Raw genomic sequence first — 25,526 nt, forward strand, 5'->3', positions numbered from 1 at the left:
ATCTGTTCTTCACTAATGACTAACTTATCCTAACTATGTTTCAATTTCTTCCGATAATGGCCAGAGCCGAGTTCCTGCCTTGGCACTTAAAGGGTGTTTTACTACTTAGCAACTGTTTCAAACACTACTGGCTAAACCGGATCTTAAGAATTATAAGGTACATAACTTGTCTATCACTAAGAATCTATCAAACTAACAGTAAAACAGAATTATTGTAATTTGTCCAAAACTCACTTATTTGCTTAAAGTAAATAAAACAATCAATATAAGAAGGGGTGTCAGATCTTTTATCCTACTGGGGGCATCCAAAGGGAAATTTAAATTTTCCAAAACATAAAGCAGTATCTGTTTCTCAGCCAGAGCTTCAGAATTTGTCACAATAGCGGTGTGATAGGCCATGTCAGACACTGAGGTGCAGCCGGCTCCCAACAGGGTGATGCCATTTTTGTTTCTAAAATAAATTCAACATGTATTTTGATGTTTGTAAATATTTTTATGTGTACAGAAAATGGTGTTGAACAGCCCCAAGGTATTAAAATGATCTCAGATGGAGAAGGAATAGAGTATGTCACTCAGAAGATGTGTGACAAAGATGTCATGGGGAACCTGCTTTTCTACCCAAGAATGCCCACCCCTTAAGCACATGTTTAATGTGCTACAGAATGATTGCTTCTTTCCCTATATTCTCATTGCATTCTGTAGAAAGAATTGTGTTATGTCAAAAATGATTGTGTATTTATCTGTTTATTAGATGTGAAGTCTCTGTGAGCAGGGAGTTCTCTGCTTTCTTTAAAAATCTTTTATTTATCTGTAATAACTCAAGACAGTAAGATGCTTTAAAGAGCTTTTGAATAAAGGAAGGAAACTAAATGAAATTGTATAACATGGAACATGCCTGACCTTAAACTAGCCTAGAGTATTCTTATTCTTTCAAATATGACATAATACATACACACTTGGGCTTAGAACCCCTAGTATCTGACCTGGACAAGATGACCTGAGGGATTTTCTGCCGTCATCCCTGAGTTTTTTGCCTTCTCACTTCTAGATTGTCAAGAAAATGGGAAGTGGGATTTTCATTCCTACGGTTGGCTAATTGGCTCTCTAGCAACTGAGTAGGTGGAAAAGAGCACAGAGAAAAAAAAGTTGCGCTCCTTTATTCTTATTTTTTGGATATCGAATTTAATATCTGATTTAACATTTTCTAAAAAGATTCTCCTCAATGTCATACCTGATCATTAAAAACTATTACAACTTCTCAAAAAACTCTGCTTTCTAACAGGCTCTCCATTCAGTACAATAGCATGAAAGTACCAATGTATGTAAGTCCAACTGGACCAGTGGCAAGAGCAGCTGCAGAGGCCTCCAAACAAATATCTCAAAGGATATCTCAGGCTCAACAAACCGATCACAGCAGCCCACGTCATCAGGTGAGTCTAAACGGAAAAGGGACCGTTATTAAGGCACAACTCATCTGGACCATTTTGTAATGATGCAGTGAGATTTGGTGAATTGTTCCTTATTTGGGGGAATATCAAGATGTTATTATGATCAAGGGGAAATCTAGGAACATAGTTTTAAAAATAACTTTTTATCACCAATCATAAAGTGCTACATATTATGGAAAAGTCAGAAAAAAGCAAAGAACACAATTAAAAGTACAATCGATCCATGATATAATGACTGTTGATATTTTGGTATACTTCCTTCCCTGCTAACATTTTTTAAGATAGTTTATATCATACTGAAAATTTTATTGATTATATAGTTCTTTATCAAGTAAGTTATATTGTGAGCATTTTCCATTGCCATTACAGTTTTTCAAAAATATCTTAATGATTGTATAACTTTTATTTAAATGGACTTAACATTATTGAACTCCTCTGTTGGTATTTGGGCTATGTCTAAATTTTGCCATAATTTAAAATTTTATTATTGAAATCCTTGTACATTATTTTTTGTACATGTTTCCACAATTATTTCATTAGAATGTTTCTTAAAGTGGAATCACTAAATGAGAAGTGGGAACATTTTTAAAACTATTCATATTTATTATAAATTTGCTGTTTAAAATGGACATACTAAATTACACTCCCAGGGAATTCAAGTAACTATTTTCCTTGATCCTTGCTAATGTTGACTATTACCATATTCTAAATTTTGTTAATTTTAGGAGAATATCTTATATTTGCCTTAATTTCCATTTCTCTGATTAAGTGAAATGAAACTTCTTTGACCCCCACATAGTTTAGAAGGCAAATTTAGAAGGAAAATACATTGTATTTTCTCTTCTGTCTACATTCTCTGCCCATTTTTACTGATTCATCAGTCTGATTTATTAATGTATTTAAACTTAAATTTTAAGTGTAAATATTGGAAGCCTATCTTCATAACTATTTTCTTTCAGTCTTACTTATAATGTGACTTGCTATATAGACATTTCTGATTCTTATTTAAAAAAAACATTAAAAAAAAAACAGTTTTATGCTTGGAAAATTTTCTCCACTAAGAAATTAAATGACTCTTTAGCTGCATTTATTTTAACATGGTTTGATTATCTTTGACATTTAACGTTTAAATCTACCTTTTATTTTGATGAATGATAGGTCAAGGCATTCCCCATACTACTACTTTTTATTTAAAATAGCCAATTTTATCTAACCTTAAGTAAATCTTTTTTTTCTGTGTAGTGGTTCCTTTAATATACACTAAAATGTTCACCATTTTAGAGTATCTTTTACTGTCATCTATTCAGCTCAATTGCTTTTAATTTTATTTTTACATATGAATATTATTTGAATTAGCCTAGCTTTATGATACTCATTAACATGTTACAGAACAAATTTTCTCTTATGTTTTTTCTATTCAAGCTTCATTTCTTTCTGATCTTTCACACCGTTAATTTAGTTCATATGGAATTATTTACAAAGTAACCCAATGTTGATAGTTTCCTTTTTTTTTTCTATTTAGATAAAATTGACATATAGCATTATATTAGTTTTCAGGTATACGACATAATGATCCAATATTTGTATATATTACAAAATACTCACCATATTAAGTGTAACATCCATCACCCACAGTTAACAATTTTTTTCTTGTAATGAGAACTTTTAAGATATAAAGATATACTCTGTTAGGAACTTTCAAATATACACTACAGTATCACTAACTACAGTCACCGTGCTGTCTGTTACATCCCCAGAATGTATTTATTTTTTAACTAGAAGTTTGTACCTTATGACCCCCTTCACCCATTTCACCCACCCCCAACCCCACGCCTCTGACAACCACCAATCTGTTCTCTGTATCTATGAGCTCTGTGTTTTGTTTTGTTTTCATTCCACATATAAATGAAATCATACAGTGTTCATCTTTCTTTGTCTGACTTATTTGACTCAGCATAATGCCCTCAAGGTCCATCCTTCTTGCAAATGGCAAGATTTCCTTCTTTTATATGGCTGAATAATATTCTTCTGTGTGTGTGTGTGTGTGTGTACATATATATATATATATATATATATATATATATATATATATATATATATCACATTTTCTTTATCCATGTATCTATTGATGGACACTTAGGTTGCTTCCATATCTTGGCTATTGTAATAATGCTGCAATGAACATAGGGTTGCATATATTTTTTCAAGTTAGGATTTTGGTTTCCTTCAGATAAATACCCAGAAGTAGAATTGCTGGGTCATATGGTAGTTTGATTTTAAATTTTTTGAGGAACCTCCATACTGTTTTCCACAGTGGCTGCACCAATTTACATCCCCACCAATAGAGCACATGGGTTTCCTTTTCTCCACATCCTCACCAACACTACTATTTCTTGTCTTATTGATAATAGCCATTCTAACAGGTATGCGGTTATATCTCATTATGGGTTTTGATTTGCATTTCCCTGATGATTAGTGATATTGATCACCATTTCATATACCTGCTGGCCATGCGTATGTCTTCTTTGGAAAAATATCTATTCAAATCATCTGTTCATTTTTTAATCAGGTTATTTAGGGTTTTTTTGCTATTGAGTTGTAGGATATATAGTATAAATTATAATTTTTTTTTCTCAATGACCTCCCAAACCTCTGTACTGGTTCAAACTGCTGTCTTTGTTCTCAGTGGCCCCCGGGCATCTAGAGCCTGCTGGTTCTTGTCAGATTCCAAGATAAGCTTACTTCTTACCATTCTACCTGTTTCTCACTGAGGGTACCCTGGATATCTTATGTTTGTTGTTGCTATTGTGAATAAAGGCCTCATCCATTGTATCTTTTCCTTAGTTATCAATGATGATGTATTGAAAAGTTATGGGTTTTTGATTAGTTATCTTGTAAAGAGAAACTTTCTGAACTCTCTTAATATTTCAACTATTGGTTTAGTGAATCTCTTGCTTCTACAGACAGTTAAGCAGTCTGGAAAAAAAGATATTTTGGTCTCTCTCTCTCTCTCTCTCTCTCTCTCTCTCTCTTTTAACAATATTTAAACCTTTCATTTCTGTTTCATGTCTTCATTCCTGAAAGACTCCAGGTTTGTCAGAACAATGTTGAATAATGCAAGAGATGATGGGGCAGCTATTTTATCTTAAATTAGATTTAATGGGGGCATTTCTCTAGTGTTTCTCCATTAAATATTATGCTGTTAGTTGTTGGTGTGAGATTCTTTTTAATGTGGAGGAAGTCATTTTCCCTTTTTTTTTTTTGGTATGCAATCAGAAGTGATTTCAAATTTATCTTAAATCCCTTTTTAGCATCAATTGAAATTATCCCATGTTTCCCCTGATGGGAAGAATTGCATTAATAGAGTCCCTGATAGTAAGCATTCCTGGCATTGTACTTGTAAAACAAGTACAACGTTATACTTGTTTGCAGTGGATTATTCTTTAAATACACTTAAATTTGATTTGCTCATTTTTTATTTAGAACTGCAACATACAAGCCAGAATAGTGTCACTCATTCTGTCTCAATAGTATCTTTGTCAGTTTTGAGCATCTGCGTTTTGATGGTTACATTTTTCATCTTTTCTTGTCTTTGAAATAGTTAATCTAACTTAAGAACTATTTATTTAACAATTGCCAGAATTCAAGAGTAAAACCCTAGGACACTGGAACCTTTATAATATTTAGATACAGTTCTCTATTTCTTCTAGCTTAATAGTTTCTTCATGCTTTCTTCAGTTAATGCTGATAATTTAAAAGATTTTCTAATCAATTAGTTAAGAAAGATATTTTTAAACTTGTCATTTTATTCATTTTGCAAATCTTCAAATTTCTACTTAATTCAACTCAAATCTGCTCAACTTTTACTCCAAAAGAATAAGTTCACATTTGTATCAGAAGAATCAAACAAAACATCTATTTAGAAAACCTATAATATTCTCAAAATACGTAACTATTAATAACTGTCAGTCTTTGGCCTATTTAGTATAATCACTGCATAGATTTTCCGGAAGAGTAGAGCAATCAGGTTACTCTGATGTTTGCAAGGACGAAGTACATCATAAGTTTTCTCTCCAGCCAAAAATTATGAATTAATGACAACAGTGGTAAACACGATTAATTATAGTAAAATTTTCATTGCTTATTTGTGGCATGTTTGAGAAGACTCAATAGCAACATCCTTAAGGAGACACAAAAGCTCTCCTCATTTACATGTATTGTAGCTGAGTAGCATGAATTTTCTCTTACCTGTTGCCCCCAAAGAGTGGGCAATTCTAACCCAAACAACATGTGCCACCTCTAATATGCAACCAATGAACTGTATTGTTCACTGCCTTAGTCGACAAAGTTTAGCTTTGAGAGGACTGTTTCTAAGTCTACATCCGATATCTTTAAATTTCTTCAGTGTCCATAGATATGAAGCCTCTGCCCAAAACTTCTGAATATAACTTACTTACAGGTAAAAACTTTCTTCTGCCCACAGGGCCTTAACTGGGCAACTCAGTATCCTAAGATTTGATGTCATTAAAAAGTAGAGGGAAAGAAAAAATGGGGGAGGGGAGAAATTAACGTATCCATACATAAGGAAAATGTTCAGGAAATTTGAAGGAAGAGACGAGAAAGGGAGGTGAAAGAAAGATAAGATGAGGGAAGAAACTTAAAAGTCCCAATGAAAATTTTTCATCAGAGGGATTAGAAATGCTTCTTCGTGGTTTTTTTTAAGTGTACATTCTGCAAATACTTCATCATGTTTTCAATCAGTTGCTTCTTTGCCCTCTTATGTGTACCTCCACTTATAGGCTTTCCCCCAGTCATTGTAATCAGCACAGTCTGATCCTAAAAAAGGTCTTCAAAATAGGATGATCTGTAATGCTTTTCAATCATCAAAGAGATATTATAGTTCCCATATTGCAGTTGTTCTGGGTAGAAGTGTGAGTGGAGAGCTAAATCTTGAAGCCACCCGGTAACTAGCAGCCTGTGCAGCTGCCTCTGTGGGATGTTGCTTCAGGTCTGTGTGTGCTTTCATCATCAGCTCCTGTCAATGGGGCCACTCACACACCTCTCTTTGCATACCTAACATCACCTCTTCCTGGAGCACTCTGCGGAGAGCTGGAATTACAATGTGTGAGGACATATACAAAGCTGCTCTATTTCCTGCTTCAAACAGAAGAGGAAGAAAAGCCATTTTCACAACGCAGAATGTTTTTTTCACGTCAACACTTATTTGTTCTGAGGGAAAAAATTTCAGAGATTTTGCCGTTTGGGTTTTCCTCCTTTATTTCACTTTCCTTTTACTCCTTCTCACTTCTTTTTCATTGTTAAAGTTGCTACAGCCTATCCTACTTATGTATTTCTTTCTTTGATTTTTATTCCCCCAAAAGCATTTTTAATTATACAACTAAGACCTGAATCTGTTTGCCTTATAAAAAATTATAATATTATAAATAAAGGTAAAGTCCTTTTCAGCCATAATTCCCAGCCCAGGTCTGGCCCCTAGTTCCCCAGAGGTAATCTGTTTGGGATAGGTCTTTGCAGGCATTATTCTATGGATTTTTAAATATGCATACACGTGTGCACATGTGTGCATGTATGTGTCCAAAGATGGCAAATGGCTAGTATCTGTTAAACTTAAAACCTGAGAGCCTTGCACATATATGGGCAAGGAGGCATGAACAGCTTGGTTCACTGCAGCACTGCCTATAATTTTGAAAAAACTGGAAAGTCTAATGTCCTTCAATTGCAAATTACTAAATAAATTATGGTATCTGTTCTATGGATAAACTGTGGTAGGGCCGTATGTGCTGACCTGGTATGCTTCTCAATGGCAGAACAATACGTCCCATATGATAACATTGAAGTTAGTAATAGAAAGTTCACTGATTTGAAGGCTATGCTAGGCATTTGGAAGCTGATTAACTACTTGAATGAAGAGGCAGACAGGTGCAGGTCACGCAGAGGGGCCTCAGAGAGTGTGCACCAGCCAGAGAATGTGACTTCAAGTTTGTAGCTCAGTTTCTCCTTCCTGCCTTTTCCTTTCCTTCTTTCAGGCTCTTCTTATGGAAGAAGTTTACCAAGGAGGCCAGCCCCTCTTCAGGTCATTTTCAAGGAGAGGGGAAGGCCATAGAGTATAGTCACAGCTGCTTACAAATGCAGAATAATGAAATCCAATCTCCCATGCAGACGCGTGGGAGCCAAAGGCTGGTACATGTTGCCCCGGGAGCCTGGGCCAGGCAAGGTCAGGTCAGGACTTGCACTTGGGTTGCAATTCAGGGAGCAGAGTATGATGTGAGAGACAAGTGGGAAAATCCTAAATGAGAGCTAAACTGACCATTATTAATTCAGAGAGGCTTGGTGAATTCAAAGAGAAGTGACAGCCCTAACTAATCCATGGAAAGACAAGAACATTTAAGGTTGGAGGAAGAAGTAAAAGATTTCTTAAGCCAAGAGAAACAAAGTGACCCAACTGTTTTTATTAGATGCCTTTGGGGAAGGAGATGTTCTGGGCAGCAACCTAACTCAGGCAAAAGACTATTTTAAAACCCAAAACTCTGTTATGTTTAAATATCTTTAAAGAAAACTATTATATCAAAATGAGATTATGTGACTGTACTTCGAGCATATGAACATCTCTGCATCATTGCACATGGACATAAACCCAAATACCACGTTTTGAAATAGACTGTATATTTTTTAAAACAGCATTATCATGTTCTTGTGATGAATTTGCAGGAATGTGGGTTAAATTCAAACCCAAAACTAAACACTTATTTTCTCTGTTTCTTTCTTCTCTAGACCATAGTCAGCATTAGGAATGAACTCTGGAGGACTCATGAATCCATTAAGGCTCTCCATAAGGAAAGAAGGTAGGAGCCATGTGTGTGCACAAATACTGATGGCAGAGACAAATCAATATCGTTTCCATTTGCTTTTGTAGAAAAATTTTCTACAAAGATTTTACCATGCTTTCTGTGTGTGTGTGTGTGTGTGTGTGTGTGTGTGTGTGTGTGTGTGTGTGTAATTTGGATGGCGTTCCTTAAACAGAGAACTCAATGATTCCAGTATGAAGGTAGAGGGGGGCTTTGACTCTATTTGAGCATAACAGAAATTATCTGGCTAATTATATTAAGTTTTGAATTTTGAGTGCTTGAATTTTTATTCCTTGAAAGTTGGTTAAACATTTTCAGTGAATTATTGATTCTGTGTGTGTCTTGTATGTATATTTTACCTACTTCTAAAGAAATCAGTACATTTTCTCCAACAGCATCTAACTTTCTACCAGGTTTATTAGGTTTGTTGGAAACTGTCTACCGTCTTTTCACTGTGTGTCAAGGAACTAATTACTCCCAGAGTTCCTATCTCCTGTTGTCATTTATTTTAGAAAACAGAATTCTTAGATCCTCAAGAAGTTCCCTCTAAGGGAAGACTTTTTTTTTTCAGGCACAATTCTTGGTATTTTGTAGATGACATACACACACACACACACACACACACGATGAGATGTGCTTCATAATGTAAATGTATGAAAGATAAGTAACATTTTTTAAATTCTGTGATAACGCATGAAAAGAAGCTTAGTAACACTTTTATCATTTAATAATTTAAATGTTAAAAGCAATTTTAATCTTTTTCATGGTATAAGAAAAATAAGTTAGATGAAATTAAGTAGTATAGCAATAAAAAGGCAATTTTGAAACCTAAAATGTGGAAATAAAAAGGAAATTTTGAAATTTCATTCTTTAAAACAATTCTTAAAATAATTATCTCAAGCTAATTATTTTAAACAAAGTTATCCCCTTTTATATAATTCATACTCACTACACACATTGTTGGTCTCCTGTAAGATATTTGTCAACACAAAGTATACCAAAGTGTGAGGCCGATTAATAAATAAAAGCTATGTGAAGGCTTTATCCTTGACCAGTCTGTATCATTATTTTTATCAATGATTTGGATAAAATAGTAGAGGGCATCCTTTTCAAATGTGTGTGGCATGATGTCAAAAGTCATAGATAATAAGCTGAATGATGATCTCAGATCACTAAGATGTGATAGTGTGTAACAGTGGGGCAATTAATAAAGACTAAGTTTTAAGGAATTAAATGCAAGTCCTACAAGCATAGGCCCAGGTTCAGAACCAATAGTATGGAAAAGACCTGAGATATATAGTTAACTATAAGTTCAATGACAGCCAACACTGTATCACTGATGATTTAAAAAGCAACGCAGTATCAGACTACATTAAAAGAAAGAGTGTCATTCAGTCATTAGTTGCCTATTTATTACTCGGCACTCTGCTAGGTACTGATTAAAAAGAATGTTTCCCTGCTGTGGATGATTAACCTGCCTTGGGAGTATTGTGTTCTATCTGAGGGCCCACTGCATGGACTCCTTAACTCTGGAAAGCGGAACTACATATAAAGATTTAAAAATTTACAAAGGCAGATTCCAGGTCATTTGAAAAAAATTAGTTTTGAAATAAACTGAACTATTGGTTAACAGTGGATATTTGCCTGGAAAGTATTGGGCTCCCAGTTGTGGAAATACTGACATTAGGTAAATTATGTTCACCAGAAACTCTCCATGAGCATTTCTCCTTAAAAAAGAAAGGAAGGAAGGAAGGGAGGAAGGAAGGAAAGGAGGAAGGAAGGAAGGGAGGAAGGGAGGGAGGAAGAAAGAACTATGCTTCTGGTAGGGGTTTGCCTGCTTTCACCTGGCTCTATCAAGGATTGGGGTACCTGTCTTCTAGCTGCCCAAGCATGGTGGATGGAGGAAGGAGATGGGTGGAGGGGGTGGGCAGAGGTGAACAACATGGGAGAAAGAGAACCTGGTATCACCAGTGGTCACAGCAAGCACAACACTTTTAGTGTAGAAAATACTGTCTAGAGAAGCCTTCTGAGAATATCTCTTTGCTGTCTGCTATGTCAAATCCCTAGGCTGATTCCTTTCTGGAAAACCCAGTGTAAAGATATGCTTGAAACTTCAATGATGAGGCAGGATTTCAGAGCCAGACTTGTGTTTCTCCTGAGTGTGACTGTCTGGAAGCTTTATGGCCATCCTTGAGAGATGCCTGCTTCGAGATGGGAGCCCTAATTAAATTCTAAGACCTCTCCAAGATCTACAGCAATTAGGAATTTCAAAGGCTCTAACACTGAGAAATGTTGTTGCATTTCCCACCAGAAAGCCCATTTCTACAAATTCCACAAATATGCCAACAGCACTGATCAAAGAATAAGACTGTATTTTAGTAAGCCAATTTTAATTGTACACATACTCTGTAACAGGGGCTATATTAGGCCTGGGTTGGGAATATGGCAACAAGCAAAACAGAAAGAAAAAGTTGTCAGAATAAAGAGATAAACAATTATTAAATAATAGAGTGAGCAATCCATAAGAAAAATAATAAGCAAAACAAGAAGTATGTCATATAATGTGACTGTCCAGAAGTTTAAAGGCTGGAGACTTAGTCAAAATCTAAGATCGCTTCATACTCCGTGACAATTAGACATGGCAAAAAGCCATGGCGGCAAATAAAGTAGGGAAGGGGATTGGGAGGTGCTGGAGGTGAGGCGGCGGGGGCNGGGGGGGGTCCTGGTTTGCAATTTTAAGCAGGGCAGTCAAGGATGACCTCACTAAAAATATGACAGTGAGAAAAGACTTAAAGAGGAGGGAGAAAGCCAAGCAAGAAACTGAGGGAAGGTGGGTTCCGGGCAGAGGGGCCAGAGGAGCAGACTCAGGGGAGACCGTGCCTAGCGTGTTCACAGAGCTGTCAAGAGCTCTGTGTGGCTGAAGGGCAGTGAGAGAGCAGAAAGCAGGGAGGAGGTCGAAGTGGAAAAGAGGGTCTTGGCCATCCTGTTGGGCCTTGTCTGCCTCTGTAAGGACTTTTATCCTAAATAAGGAGGGGAACCATTGGAGCGTTTTGAGCACAGGACTGACGTGATCTGCCTTAAGAATTACTCTGACTACTTGGTTCATTCTTAAACCAGTGAACAAGTAGACTGAGGGAGAGAAGCCAAACAAACTCACTATTCATGAATTGCATCGTTGTTTTTTCCCGGTGGACTCGGGGAGGTGTTAGGTGTTTATACGTGACATGTACACTATCATTCTAAATGGAGCATTTCCAGACAAAAGCATAACAAGTAAAAGTCAATATTCAAATTTAAGTATCTGGTGATGGTGTGCTATCAAAAGTAACTCATAACATGCTTGATGAGTTTTTTAAAACATCTCTAAAGCCAATTTAAAATTCTTAGTGGAGTCGTGTACTAATAGACACAAAGGGCAGCTGTACCTAATGAACAAAGAGTTTAAAACAGGATTGATCAAATAGTTGAGGCACAGGCTTCTCCAGCATCTTCTCCCACAGAGAGAACCTGGAGTACATCTTGCTGGGGCTCTAATTAGTGTGCTGGCTTCTTGTCCTTACCACCCACTCAGACCTGTCCTCTTTCCAGGCTCCTTAAAACACAACTACACCGATGCAAGGACAAGTTGCAAGCCATCTATGCCTCCCAGGAAGAAAAAAGTTGCCGATTAGAAACAAAGATTCATGAACTCACAGCTAACCAGGATAGTCTCCGGGCCAGCCTGCAGCAAATGGGACAGGATCTACAGGTATAAAATGTGGGAGACTGGCCACCTGGACCACGTGGAAGTCTGACCTCAAACCCTCTGGTGAAGGGAAGTCTGCAGCCTGCAGCTTCACACTTCACCTTGACCAGCCTCTTCCCTTACCCTCTTCTCTCCATATCTCCACCAACTCCTACTTTCCATCCTTCAGACTATATACTCCCCTTTGTGAAGACAGCGCCACTGGGAGAGAATAGTGTCGGTACAATTTAGAAACAACAGACCTGGGGTAAAGCGGTTCCATTCAGCATTGATTCTTTTTTTTTTCATTCATTCATTCATTTATTTATTTATTTGTTATTGTTAGTTTCAGGTGTACAAAACAATGCACTAGTTATCCTTTTCACCCCTCACAAAGCAATTCTTAATTAAACCTTTTGGTCTTGGCATCCCTCTGACATTCTTAAACATTTCTGAGGATCCCAAGGAGTTTTTGTGCATTATATCTACCGCTATTTACCATAATCAAACATTAAGACTAAGAAGTGGTTGAAAAATGAATTTATTAACTAATTTAAAATGAAAATAATAAATCTATTATATATGTAACATTTTTAAACAGTAACTACATATTTTTTAAACCTAGAAAGTGGCACCATTTTACTTTTTTTTTTTTTTTTTTTTTTTTACAAATCTCTTTAATATCCAGCTTACCAAAAGATGGCTGGATTTTTCATAACTGCTTCAGCATTCAATCTGTTACAAGATGTTTTGGTTGAAGTATATGAAGAAATCTGGTCTCACACAGATTTGCAGTTAAAAAAGAGAGTGTTTTAATAGCCTTTTCAGATAATTGGAGGTCTTCTATGCTGCTACACCAAAACATGACAAAAGACTGTTTTTAAAGGAGAGTTCCAATATTGAATCTGAAACTATATCTATTTTACACTGTTTCATTAAAATACAATGCTCTTTGAATGAACCTTATACTCATGCATGATTTTGTAGCATCATACATTGTCATTTAGAAGTTCAATTAGCTAGCCTGGACTTCCTAACACTCACCCATCGATTATACACAACCAAAAAAAAAAAAAACCCACATCCCACATTTATTAATATCACCACTAATCTCATCAGAAAAGTCTTTAAGAATTGGAATCAAGCCCATGGTGGTGGATGCAAGTTTTCCAAAATTCTAATTTTTGCTTAAAAACTCAACCTTTAAAATTGGCAACATACATCGTTATGTGTTTTTCTCACTGCGACAGTCTCATTTTGTTCATTTTTGAGAAGATGTTTGCCAAATACCCAGGTCTGAATAACATAGCCGTTAAGTAATTCTTTCACACAAAAGGCAACTTTTATATTTTGGTAAACATCAGGAGTGTTTTATGCACACTTCCCATTTCATCACATATAATATTTAAAAGACATGTTTTATTGTTAAGGAAATTAAAGATTTTGCTACACTGTCAAGGATTTTCTTAAGTGGAACTGCCTTTTTTTTTTTTTTAACTACAAGTGCATGGTGGTGAAGAATTGCATGACAGCTAAGACATAACACTGTTTAGTGATGCAGCTTTGATTTGTGTCTTGCTGTTTTTAGTTTTACCTACTCTTGATTTTGTGCCCTCCATGAAAATGTCAACACAATGATCAGGCCAATAACATCTAAGTATCATTGTGAAAATAGTTTCGACCTCATGGACCTACCTCTAAAATGGCCTCAGGGACCTCCAGGAGTGTGTGGACCACATTTGGGAACTGTGCTTTGTAGGGAACACACATCCTAGATTTTAAACCTATGTATTATCATGAAACCCTTCACAAAATACATACCTAGATAGATCATTACAAACATATTTTATTTACAACTTTTTAGTCTATCAGTTCAATATAGGCTAATGTTTTCAGAAATTCCTTATAACACACACACACACACACACACACACACACACACACACATACACAATATCATCTTTTCATTTGGAAATATTCAGTATATATTTTCAAGAAAAACAGACTCTTTTTTAAAACATAACAACAACATCTATACTAATCAATCATTTCCTAGTATCATCAAGTGTCCAGTACATGTTCATATTTTTTCAATTGTCTCAATTTTTTTCTACAGTAGATTACTTAAATTATAATCCAAACAAGGTCTATGTCACATAATGCCATTTGGTCTCTTAAGCCTCCTTTAATCTATAGTTTTCTCCTCTCTTTTTTTTCCTTGCCATTTGTAAAAGAAATTGAAAGTCTGTGCTTTGAAAGACATAATATGACATCTTATATCTATTTTAAGAGTTTTGTCTTTAAGGAGGAATGCCTTCCTTCCAAGCATATTTCTTGTATTTAAATATGACTTCCTATTTTTCTTTAGAATAGAAGGTAATCAAACATCAAAAGTGGATCTTAGAAATGTTTCAGTATTTGGTGTAAACAATGAAGAATCAAAAAACCACTTTGCTTTGTAGGTTTATTATCTGATATGGCTCACGGGAAGCAAGGCCAGCTCTCAAAAAATAACTCCTGTCCCACCTCCCACCAGGCCTGAAAAACCATCAGTAAAGATGTCCCTGGTGTCTTCAAGCATCATAAATAAGGCTTGCCAGTCACTAACACTTTCAAAAGTCAGGCTCTGACAGCTTAGATAGGTGTGTGTGGTACAGGAAGAGAGGAAAAGCCTGAGGAGATCTAGCCCAGAAAAAAAAAAAAGAAAGAAACTCCTTATATTTTCAGAACCTGAGATTTTAGAACCTAATTTTTTCCCAAATTCTTTTTTATTATTCCCTGTGACATTTTAATATCTGAGCTGTTTTCATTTTTGTAGACAGATTTAACAGCATAAAATAAAATTAATAGTAATATATTTAGAGAGCAGAAAAAAATCTTACATTAAAGTTTTCTATTAAAATATTTAAATTTCATGCATTTATGAAAAAAAGTAAGATAAATGTTCATTTCTTCATAAATAAAGCTTTCTTTCTGCAGGCAATGTTGCAGCCACGCCATCCTTTATCTTCCTCCTTTCAAAATATGGTTTCCAAGGGTGACCATGGAAGAGGTGAAAGGGTTCAGAGGGAAGGAGATTCTTCCCAGAACAAGAATGTCCCTGAGGATGGTTCGAAATGGGAACCTCTTCCTAACCACACTGTGACTAACAGGAATCACGGAAGTCGAGCAAACCCAGAACATAGTCTACCAAATTCAGAAGCACCAGGGGCCATGTTACAGCCAACATCAACTCAAAGCACCAGGACACAAAGCCAAGCACAAAAGACCTCGAAGGAAATCCTTAGTTCCCCATCCGGTTCCCAGGAAGGATTGCTGCAGGACACCCCCAAAATGACTCCTGTTGAAATACACAGTCCTGCTCTGGCACTCGTGCAAAGGAAAGAGACACTTAACAACCAGGAGGAAAAGGATGAGCTGGAGGAAGAGGAACTGCAGGAATTATTGTCAAAACTTATGGATGCCTTCACTCTAGAAATGCCATCAGGTAAGATTTTCACAATCAATATATAGTGATGGGATTCAGCCTACCTTTTATTATAAAACACTTAATTTTATATAACATTAGCCCAATAGCTACAATTCATCTAGTGAGTAAGCTTCCCTGGTGGTCTAATGGTTAGGATTCGGCGCTCTCTCATCTAGTGAGTAAACAGAGTAGTGAATCTTTTGAATATCAGTAGCATCTCTGAACTTGATTTCTAGTATTCCCTAACTGGTAGGTAGGGTTGCTGTGAGCATTAAAGACGATAAATCATATGAGATTTTAGTGTAGTACCTGGCACATACCAAGAATTCGATAAATGCTTATTATTTTGTTATTGCAGTTATTATTATCAATTGTGCTAAAACATAGATAACTGTACAGCCTGATGTTACCATTTAAAAATGGGGGTAAGAATGATGCACTCTTTCTGAAGAACAATTAATGAAAGTTTTTATATTACTAGTGCCACCATTATCATCATCTTCTTCTTCATAAGCTATGGTTCATTGCTAAATTCTAAAGGCTCTTTTTTCTAATCCTTCTTTGCTATTGTTATTTCTTGTGTTTTGGAGTGACATTTATTTATAGGGTGTTTTGCTATCTTATTATAGTGATATCTCTATCTATTTCTTTTTAAGAGAACCTAAGGCCTTTTATGTCAGAGTGATCATCTAGAGACTCGACATAAAACGGAAGATAACATTCTCACGTGCTTCTGCATCAGAGAAGACCTCAAAATATTTCTGGGTTAGTGTATTAGCTTGCTAGAGCTACCATAACAAAGTACCACAGACTGGGTGGCTTTAACAAACAAACAAAAATTTATTTTCTCACTGTCCTGTAGGCTAGAAGTCTTAGGTCGAGGTGTCAGCAACACTGGTATCTTCTGAGGCCTCTCTCTTTAGCTTGTAGATGGCTGTCTTCTCCTTGTGTTTTCACACCATTTCCCCTCTGTGCATGTCCCTATTCAAATTTCCTCTCCTTACAATGACACTACTCATATTGGATTAAGAATTAAGACCCAACAGTATAACTTCATTTTAATTTAATTAACTCTAATTTAAAGACTCTACCTCCAAATATAGTCATCCTGAGGTACTGGGGGTTAAGACTTCAATATATGAATTTGGGGAGGGAGACACAATTCAGCCCATAACAGTTGGTAAACTGTAGAATAATGTCAGTTGTATGTTGAACTTCATAAAGCCGAGTCAATGAGGTAATTATTTGGCAGATTCTAAAAATCTCTACTGTGAAGGGAGTTGGAGTTATAATCCTTGTATTAGAGAAAACAAGATCATAAAGATGCCCGAAGCATGCTCAGACTGCCTTAGGCAAATATAGAATGGGAACTCCTTGTGCCTAATTCTTAGGCTGACACAAGATTCCACCCACTCTATTTCCATCTAAATGTCACTGGGGTCATGATAAGTATTCAGAGCAAAGTCAATATCCACTTGACGTTTTCAGAAAAATTTCACATAAAAATGTCGCTTTTATTCTAGAAATTCTTTGTATGTGAGATCTTCATCTCATTTTAGTTTTTTGTTATTGGTTTTACAATTGACTTTATGAAAGCTACTGATTTCTAAAATGTTGTGTAGGGTCAGCCATCACAAATTTTGTTGGCTATTTTGCACATTTCAGATTCCTAATAGAATAGATCTACTACACATGTATGGAAGGCAATATCTGAACACTTTGTACAGCTTGATGCCTAAAGATAAAAGATTCATGCATATTTTAAGTGACTATATCAAGGCCTGTCATGATATCATCAAAGGAAAAACCATGAAAAAGTAAGATTCATTTCTAAATTCAGATGATATAATAAGGTATAAAGATGCAATTAATATTATTCAATCCTGTAAAATATATAAAAAATATGTCTCAACACATTTACTTCTGCTTCCATTTACAATTTAAGTAGAACCAGGGAAATGTTTCTGCAGGGAGTATGCATTATGATACAAAAGTTCTTACGATATTAGCAAAAAGATGCACATTTTCAGGGGCTGGCCAAGTGGCTCAGTTGGTTAAGAGCTCGCTCAAGAGTTTGAGCTCTGAGCAACAGCAGTTCGAGTCCAGCCTGAGCTGAGCAGCCGCTGAGCTGCCAANTTTGAGCTCTGAGCAACAGCAGTTCGAGTCCAGCCTGAGCTGAGCAGCCGCTGAGCTGCCAACAGGTAGCAGGATGGCTCAGCTTAAAAAAAAAAAAAAAGATGCACATTTTCCCTTTTTGTTGTTAGAATACTGTATGCTTTGTGATTATTCAGCAGATACTAGTTGATAAGATTTAAATTTACATCCTATTCTTTTTATATTAGTCTTATTTCTTTGAGGGTTTTAGACATAGGATCTATGTCAGCCTTCCTGGTTACTATTTGCATTTGTTAAACACTGTCACTCCTCACTGAAATATTTCTTATTAAGCTCATATTCTTATTCAGTCTGGTATTGAATATGATCCTGTTTGTGAATTCCACTTAGCCATTGGCAATATGGATTATAAAAATATACTCCACAATTTATGCATAACCTATGCATGCTTCCCAGAATTACCTCAAACTTAATCAGAGACAGGAGTATGATAACCACACTGATGAAGATGTGGAAAGGCAAATAAATTAAGTCATTGATTACCCTTGTTTTATTTCTATCCCTGTCATAGATGAATTAGATAACAGCAGGAAGTTTCTGATCATTTTACTGTCCTAGTTTTTTTTTTAATTTGAGAATTGTTGGGAAAATTAGAAAGATGTACTATTTGTAACATGCTGAAATTTACTCAGTGTCAGCATATCTACCCAACATATTATCCTAGTAGCTGACTACCCTTTTGGATTGGAGCTTTCCTAAGGAATCAACACATCTTGGAAATTAAAATGAACTGTATATTACTTGAGGCTTATTAAGACCAAAACAGCAAGCCTCATGGTCAGTTTGGGGGCACCTGTTGACATTAACTCAATAGAGTCACTCAGTATTAAGATCTAGGATAATAGGATTTCAAGAGACTATGAGAGCTTAATGGAAAAGAGAAAGTGTGTAGAAGTGGTTCCCAAAATCTCTTTAAATTCCAAATGTTGCACTGAAAATCGGTAGCAAACAATTTGTTCAAACTTGCAGTAAAGGAATTAAATTGAAAGAGCATCTAACACTACTTCCTTCTGTGGTGACAAAGTAATCTTACTTTCTCATTAAATTATTATCTTTCCATTTTGAGTAAAATTTCCTGTGTACAGCTCTGAAATTATTTCCCCAGCTTCTCTCCCGTACCTTTTTGCCCTCTACTCACCAGTGTAGGTTTCAAGGATGACAAGGGAAGGCGAGGGGGTAGAGGGATGGGATTAGGGGAACCTGGTTAAGGGTGGAAATGTTGGGGGACAATTCCTGTTCCTTTCTTCCCCATCTGGAATCATCATCTAAACAATTATTTAAAGAAATCAAAAACTGAAGCTTGAACTTCAGCAAATTGTAAGAAAATAAAGAACAGTGCTTTAGCAACCCCAGAGAGAGAAGTTCAGTAGTGTATCTTTATCTCACTTATTTAGAAAGTAGTCTTCTCAAATGCTGCCTGGGAATCCTAGGGATGTGTACTGAAATTTTAATAAATCCCCATGAAGACAGAGAAAAGTGTTCATCATTTATTCACTCATTCGTCCATTTAACAAATAGTCATCAAGCATTTACTGTATGCCAAGTGCTGTGCTGTATGCTGGGCATTCCTTTAGAAAGAAATAGATATATGTTTTTAAAACACTCTGGCATTGAGGAGATCCAAGATGGCGGAACAGATCAATGCTGTGTTTGCCTCATTCCATGAACACATCAGAATTACAACCAAATTATAAAACAATCAACCTGGAGAACCATCTGAAGTCTAGCTGATCAGAAGTTTCATAACAGGATATAAAGAAGAAACCACATCAAGACTGGGAGGAGGGGCAGAAATGGGAAACAGGCCAGTTCCATACCCATGTGTGGCGGTTGAAAATCAGGAGAGATATCTCAGCCACAGAGGTTCCCCACGAAGGAATGAAGGACCCGAACACCCAACACCCACCTCCCCAGCCCAAAGTACTAGTGTTGGGAAGAGGAGCCCCCACAACTTCTGACTATCATCTTTCTAGTGTTGAGCCTGTCCACAACAGGCCAAATCTGAATCTGATTGGCCTGGTGACCTCTGCTGATCCACACTGCTGACTCACTGAGAGGCTTTATCAGCAGTTGAATCTTACAGGAGCCAGCAGGTGGCAGCAGGACTTGTAGTGTCCTGGCTTTTTGCAGAGTTACCCCAGACCCACTACTGGTGGCAGTCATCTTCGGTTCACAGTGTGGCCTCTCCCACATGCCTCCAGGTACAGGACTGGCAGTGACCACACTTTGTAGCTCCTGCTAGGTACTCCTCAGTCAGTCATAGGCAGTGGCTGACCTGGCCTGCACCAGAGTCTCTCCCAAGAGGACCCGGCACCAACGTACTTGGAGGTTGGCTTCAGACCACAGCAAAGCACCCACCCAATTAGCCCCACAAGTGGCAAACACAAAGGATGGTCTCAACAGGCACCAGAGCCCACTGACGCAAATCCCGCTTTGTGGGGTAAGCCCCCAGTACAGCACCTATAAGCTGTGGATGTGACCAAACCCCACAGCCAGTCAGCCTGAGGGTCATTCTCACCCACTGACATGCCAACAGCAATCAAGGCTCAACTACAACAGGAGGGCATACACAACATACACAAGGGAAACTCCTGAAGCACCCAGAGCAGATGACCAAGGAGACTGAGCCACTGGGTCCCACAGGACCAGTACTAGGAGACCCCACCCAGTAAGACTGGAGACATAGCAGCCTTACTTAATACATAGAAACAGACACAGAGGGGCAGCCAAAATGAGGAAACAAAGAAATACAACCCAAATGGAAAACTAGGTGAAAACTCCAGCAAAAGAACTAAACAAGGGCCAGCTGAGTGGCTCATTTGGTTAAGAGCTCGCTCAAGAGTGTGAGCTCTGAGCAANAGCGGTTCAAGTCCCGGTCCGAGCTGAGCAGCCGCTGAGCTGCCAACAGGTGGAAGGATGGCTCAGCTAAAAAAAAAAAAAAAAGAACTAAACAAAATAAAGCCAAGCAACTTACCAGATACAGCGTTCAAAACAATGGTTATAACGATGCTCAAGGAACTTAGTGAGAACTTCAACAGAGATAGCAAACATAAGAAAGGACATACAAACTATAAAAAAAAAAGAACCAGTCAGAAATGAAGAATACAGTAACTGAAATGAAGAATATACTAGAAGGAATCACCAGCAGACTAGATGAACAGAGTAGATATTCAATACTATTGGTATGCTTAATTAATTATTGTTGTATGGAAGACACAGGCTCAGTATTTCAGTTGCCCAGAAAAGTAATCATAGTCTAGATAACCTAATACTTTTAAACCTCTATATCCATCATCCTGATAGCCTTCTCCTACACCCCTGATTCATTCAGACACCAGTTAGATTTTTAATAACGTTCAAGTGAACTGTTTTCCCATTGTGGTATCCTCTGGAATGCTGCTTTCACAGGTATTTCTATTTAACATCTCATTAGGCCTCCAGCTATGTGCTGAATTTCAAGTATATGCCAAATAACACTGTAGGTGCTAGGTGTATATCTTTGGCTATTTTTAACATTTTAAGATACTAGAGCTTAAAAAGAAAACAACCAAACAATGAGAAAACTTCCATGTATGAAATGGATTAATGCTTCCCCATTTATTTATTGCTATATTTTAAATGTTTATCACTGTGGGCTGAGAATCAGAATATTCTGAAATAAGTTTGCCTCTGGACAGGGTTTTTTTTTTATTCAGGCAATAAAATACTATTTATTCAAGGTCCTTGTCATTCTGGAGTAGTGCTGGAGAATAGATAGAGTAAAAAAGTCATCAATACTCTCCTCCATGTTCAACAGAAAACAGCACACTTGGAGCTACAATATAAATCATGTAACTAAAGTATATAACTAGCTAAATAAGCCTTTCCATGTTTTCATTTCCTGTGATCTTATTTTTTATTAATTACACGAACAATATTATATGACATGTTCATTGTAAAATTAAAATGCCTAAGAGCAAAGATTTTTTTAAAAAATTAATTCTTTATCATATCCTTCACTTCCTGCCTCCTGTTCTGCAGAGGTATCCACTATTAAAAGCTTAGTGAGTTTTTCTTTAAATTTTTTTCTCTGCATTTAAGTATGTCTTTACTTCCTCAACATAAGTTAAATTGCATGTACCTTTGTTTTTTTCACTTGACAATATATCTTAAACTCTGGGCAATGTTATTTTTTAAATGTGGCATAATACCCCACAGTATAAATGTACCATAATTTATTGATTGATGTATAATTAAGCTACTTTCAATTTTTTCTTATCATAAAATTGTTTTGGTGAGTATCTTTATAACATATATTTTTGCACTCAGGTGTGAATATGTTTGAAGGATCAAGTCCTAGGAATTGAACTCTTAGGGTAAAAATTATGTGTATCAAACTTTTAGTTGATAGCTGCCAAATTATATCTTTCTACAGCACAATCCCAATTACAGTAGGTCATAGGGGACCATGCAAACCATTAATCAATAGCTATAGAGCAAATGTTCTCAAAGTGTGGTACCTAGACCAGCAGCCTCAGTATCACCTGGGAACTTACTTGACTTGCTACCTATGTGTATCTATCTATATATCTATATGATCTGCAGTCAGCAAGCTGGTAACCTAGACGGGCCAGTGAGTAGTAGTTCTGTGCAAAAGCTAATAGGCTCAAGACTTAGGAAGAGCTGATGTTTCATTTTGAACCTGAAGGCAGAAGAAATACTAATGTCCCAGTTAGAAGGCAGTCAGGAAGAAGGAATTCTCTTATTCATATTTTATTGTATTCAGGCTTTCAATTGATTGGATGAGGTCCATTCACATTAGGGAGGGCAATCTGCTTTACTCAGTCTACCTATTCAAATCCAGAAATACCCTTATAGACATACCCAGAATAATGTTGGACCAAATATCTGGGCATCATAGTCCAATCAAGTTGATACATAAAATTAACCACCATGCATACTGAATCAGAACTCTGGGTGGGATCTAGCAATCGCTTTTAACACTCTCCTGGTGGTTCTGATACACACCAGAGTTTGGAAACCACTGCTCTAGAGTGGGCTTTCTGGCTACTCTAATTTGTGCTTGGAGTTATCAGAAAATGCCCTTTAAAAACCAACAACTTGGAGAATGACCCAAGAAGGCAGAGTAAACACTATGCCTGCCTCATCCCGTGAACATATCAAAATTACAACTAAATTATAGAACAGTCAACCTGGAGAACCATCTGAAGCCTGACTGAACAGAAGTTTTATAACTAAAGATGTAAAGAAGCCACGTTGAGACTGATAGGAGGGGTGGAGACAAGAAACAGGCCAGTCCCAAACCTCCATGTGGCGGATGAAAATTGGGAAGGCTGTCTCAGCCACGGAGGTTCCCCATGGGGAAAAAAGAAACCCCAGCCTCACACCAGGCTCCCTAGCCAAGATTACTGGTGCTGAAAAGAGGAGTCCCCACAACATCTGGCTGTGAAAAACAATGGGATTCTGACCATCCAGGTGGGTCAGAAGACTGCAGGAAAACCAGTCATCCTCTTAAAGGGCCCAAGTACAGATTCACTCACTCGCAGGTACTCACCCTGGGCACTGGTGGAGGGACGGTGACTCGAAGGGTGTCGGAGACAAATGAGGCAGACTGAGGTGTGTCGTCTCAGGGGGAAGCCTACAAGACAGTCTACATTTTCCCTGTGTGGAGTCCTTCTCCCCTGCAGCCGACAGGCAGGCGCCATCTTTCTTGTGTTAAGCCTGCGCCTACGCTTATGGCCAAATCTGAATCTAATTGGTGAGCTTGGCAACTCACCCTACTGACTCTGTACTGCAGGAGGCTTTATCCGTGGGTTGAATCTTACTGAAGCCAGTAACCAACAGCAGGTAGCAGCAGGCCTCGGGGTGTCCTGGCTTTTTGCAGAGCTACTCCAGGCCCAGTACTGGTGGCAGCCGTCCTCAGTTCGCAGCATGACCTCTCCCACATGCCTCCAGGTCTAGCACAGGCAGCGACCAACCTTGGATCACTCTGTAGCTCCTACCAGGCAGTTTCTGACCAGTTACAAGCAGTGGCTGACCTAACCTGCATCAGAGCCTCCCCCAAGAGACCCAGAATGAACATTCTTAGAGTTTGGCTTCAGACCACTGCAGAGCACTGCCAAATTAGCCCCACAAGTGGCACAACCAAAGCGTGGTCTCAACAGGCACCAGAGCCTGCTAGGGTGAATCCTGCTCACTGTGGTAAGCCCTGCAGCATAGCAGTCCAAAAGCTGGGGCCATGGCCAGATCCACAGCCAATCAGCCTGAGGGTCAATCCCACCCACTGACATGTCAATAGCAATCAAGGCTCAAATATAACAGTAGTGCACACAAACCCACACAAGGGACACTTCTGAAGTACCTGGCTCAGGTGACTAAGGAAATTGTGCTAGGACCCCACAGGGCACTTACTACATAAGGCCACCCAGCAAGAGATGTAGCAGATCTACCTAATACATAAAAACAAATGGAGGCTATAACAACAGACAAAGAAGTAGCCAGTAATCCCACTTCTAGGTATTTATCTGAAGAAATCCAAAATGCTACTTCGAAGGGACATATATATCCATATGTTTGTTGCAGCATTATTTACAATAGCCAAGATGTGGAGAACAGCCTGGGTGTCCATCGATGGATGAATGGATAAATAGGAGGTAGTACATATATACAATGGAATATTACTTACCCTTGAATGGGAATGGGTTCTTGCCGTCTGCAGCGGCATGGATGGACCTGGAGGGTATTGTGCTGAGTGGAGTATGTCAGACAGAGAAAGACAGATGCAATGTGGTTTCACTTATATGTGGAATCTCAAGAACAATATAAACAAACAAACAAAACAGAAACATACTCATAGATACAGAAAACATTTTGATGGTTGCCAGATTGGGGGGTCTGAGGTGGTGGGTGAAAGTGGGGGAAGGGATTAAGAAGTACAAGTTGGTTGTAACAAAGTAGTCATAGGGATGTAGGACATAGCAGAAGGAATATAGTCAATAATACTGTAATAACTATGTATAGTTTCAGATGGGTACTAGACTTACCAGGATGATAAATGAGAGAGGGGTTGGGGGACAGGGTGGAAAAGGTGAAGGGATTAAGAAGTACAAATTGGTAGTTACAAAATAGTCATGGGGATGTAAAGTAAAGCACAGAGAACACAGTCAATGATAAGGTAATAACTGTGTATAGTGCCAGGTGGGTACTAGACTAGTCAGGGGGATCACTTCTGTACCCCTGAAATTAATACAAAATATTGAATGTCAACTGTAATTGAAAAATTTTTAAAAATGGGGGGAGATGAAGCCAAAACAGGTTCAAATTTCCAGGTATAGAGCAAACGAGTCATGGGGATGTAACGTGCAGCATGGGGACTATAGTCAGAGATAGTCTTACAGCACAGTACGGGGTCAGATGGTTACTGGACTCATAATGATCACTCCTTTAGGTATATTAGTGTTGAAAAACTATGGTGTACACCTGAAACTGATATAATAATGTTGTTAGCTATATTTTTAATAGAAGTCTTTTAAAAAAAGAACGAACAACCTGGTTGGATTAGTCATTGATCCTGGTGAATAACAGTCATCTCATCGGCTAGCTAGCTTAGAGAAAGGGCATTGTCATGAAGAACTGAGGAGAGATGGATTCTATTTCTTCCCTGTCGTAGAGCTTTATGAAGGTCAGCTTGGGAACCTACAGGTGTTTTCTCTGAAGGACTCTCCTGTTTGTTGATTTCAGACTCGCAATCTTCAGAAAACACGGACCTGTATCGTGGAGCAGAGCGAATGTGCAGGGCCTTCTCTGCCCTTGTTGATCAAATCACCTTGCCCAGCTCAAAGTGA

General features: G+C 37.6%; 1 protein-coding gene across 1 annotated transcript in view; it reads left to right on the forward strand.

Moving 5' to 3' along the window:
- The window catches only part of DYTN (dystrotelin), a 55,380-nt gene extending 29,854 nt beyond the window's left edge, over window positions 1-25,526 (forward strand). Inside the window, exons 10-12 of the mRNA XM_019652916.1 lie at window positions 11,903-12,062; window positions 15,018-15,525; window positions 25,423-25,526. Of these exons, the coding sequence (XP_019508461.1) occupies window positions 11,903-12,062; window positions 15,018-15,525; window positions 25,423-25,526 (772 nt within the window). The remainder of the gene's footprint in view (window positions 1-11,902; window positions 12,063-15,017; window positions 15,526-25,422) is intronic.

This window comes from Hipposideros armiger, unplaced genomic scaffold (assembly GCF_001890085.2).
Source record: "Hipposideros armiger isolate ML-2016 unplaced genomic scaffold, ASM189008v1 scaffold_190, whole genome shotgun sequence".
Taxonomy (NCBI): domain Eukaryota; kingdom Metazoa; phylum Chordata; class Mammalia; order Chiroptera; family Hipposideridae; genus Hipposideros; species Hipposideros armiger.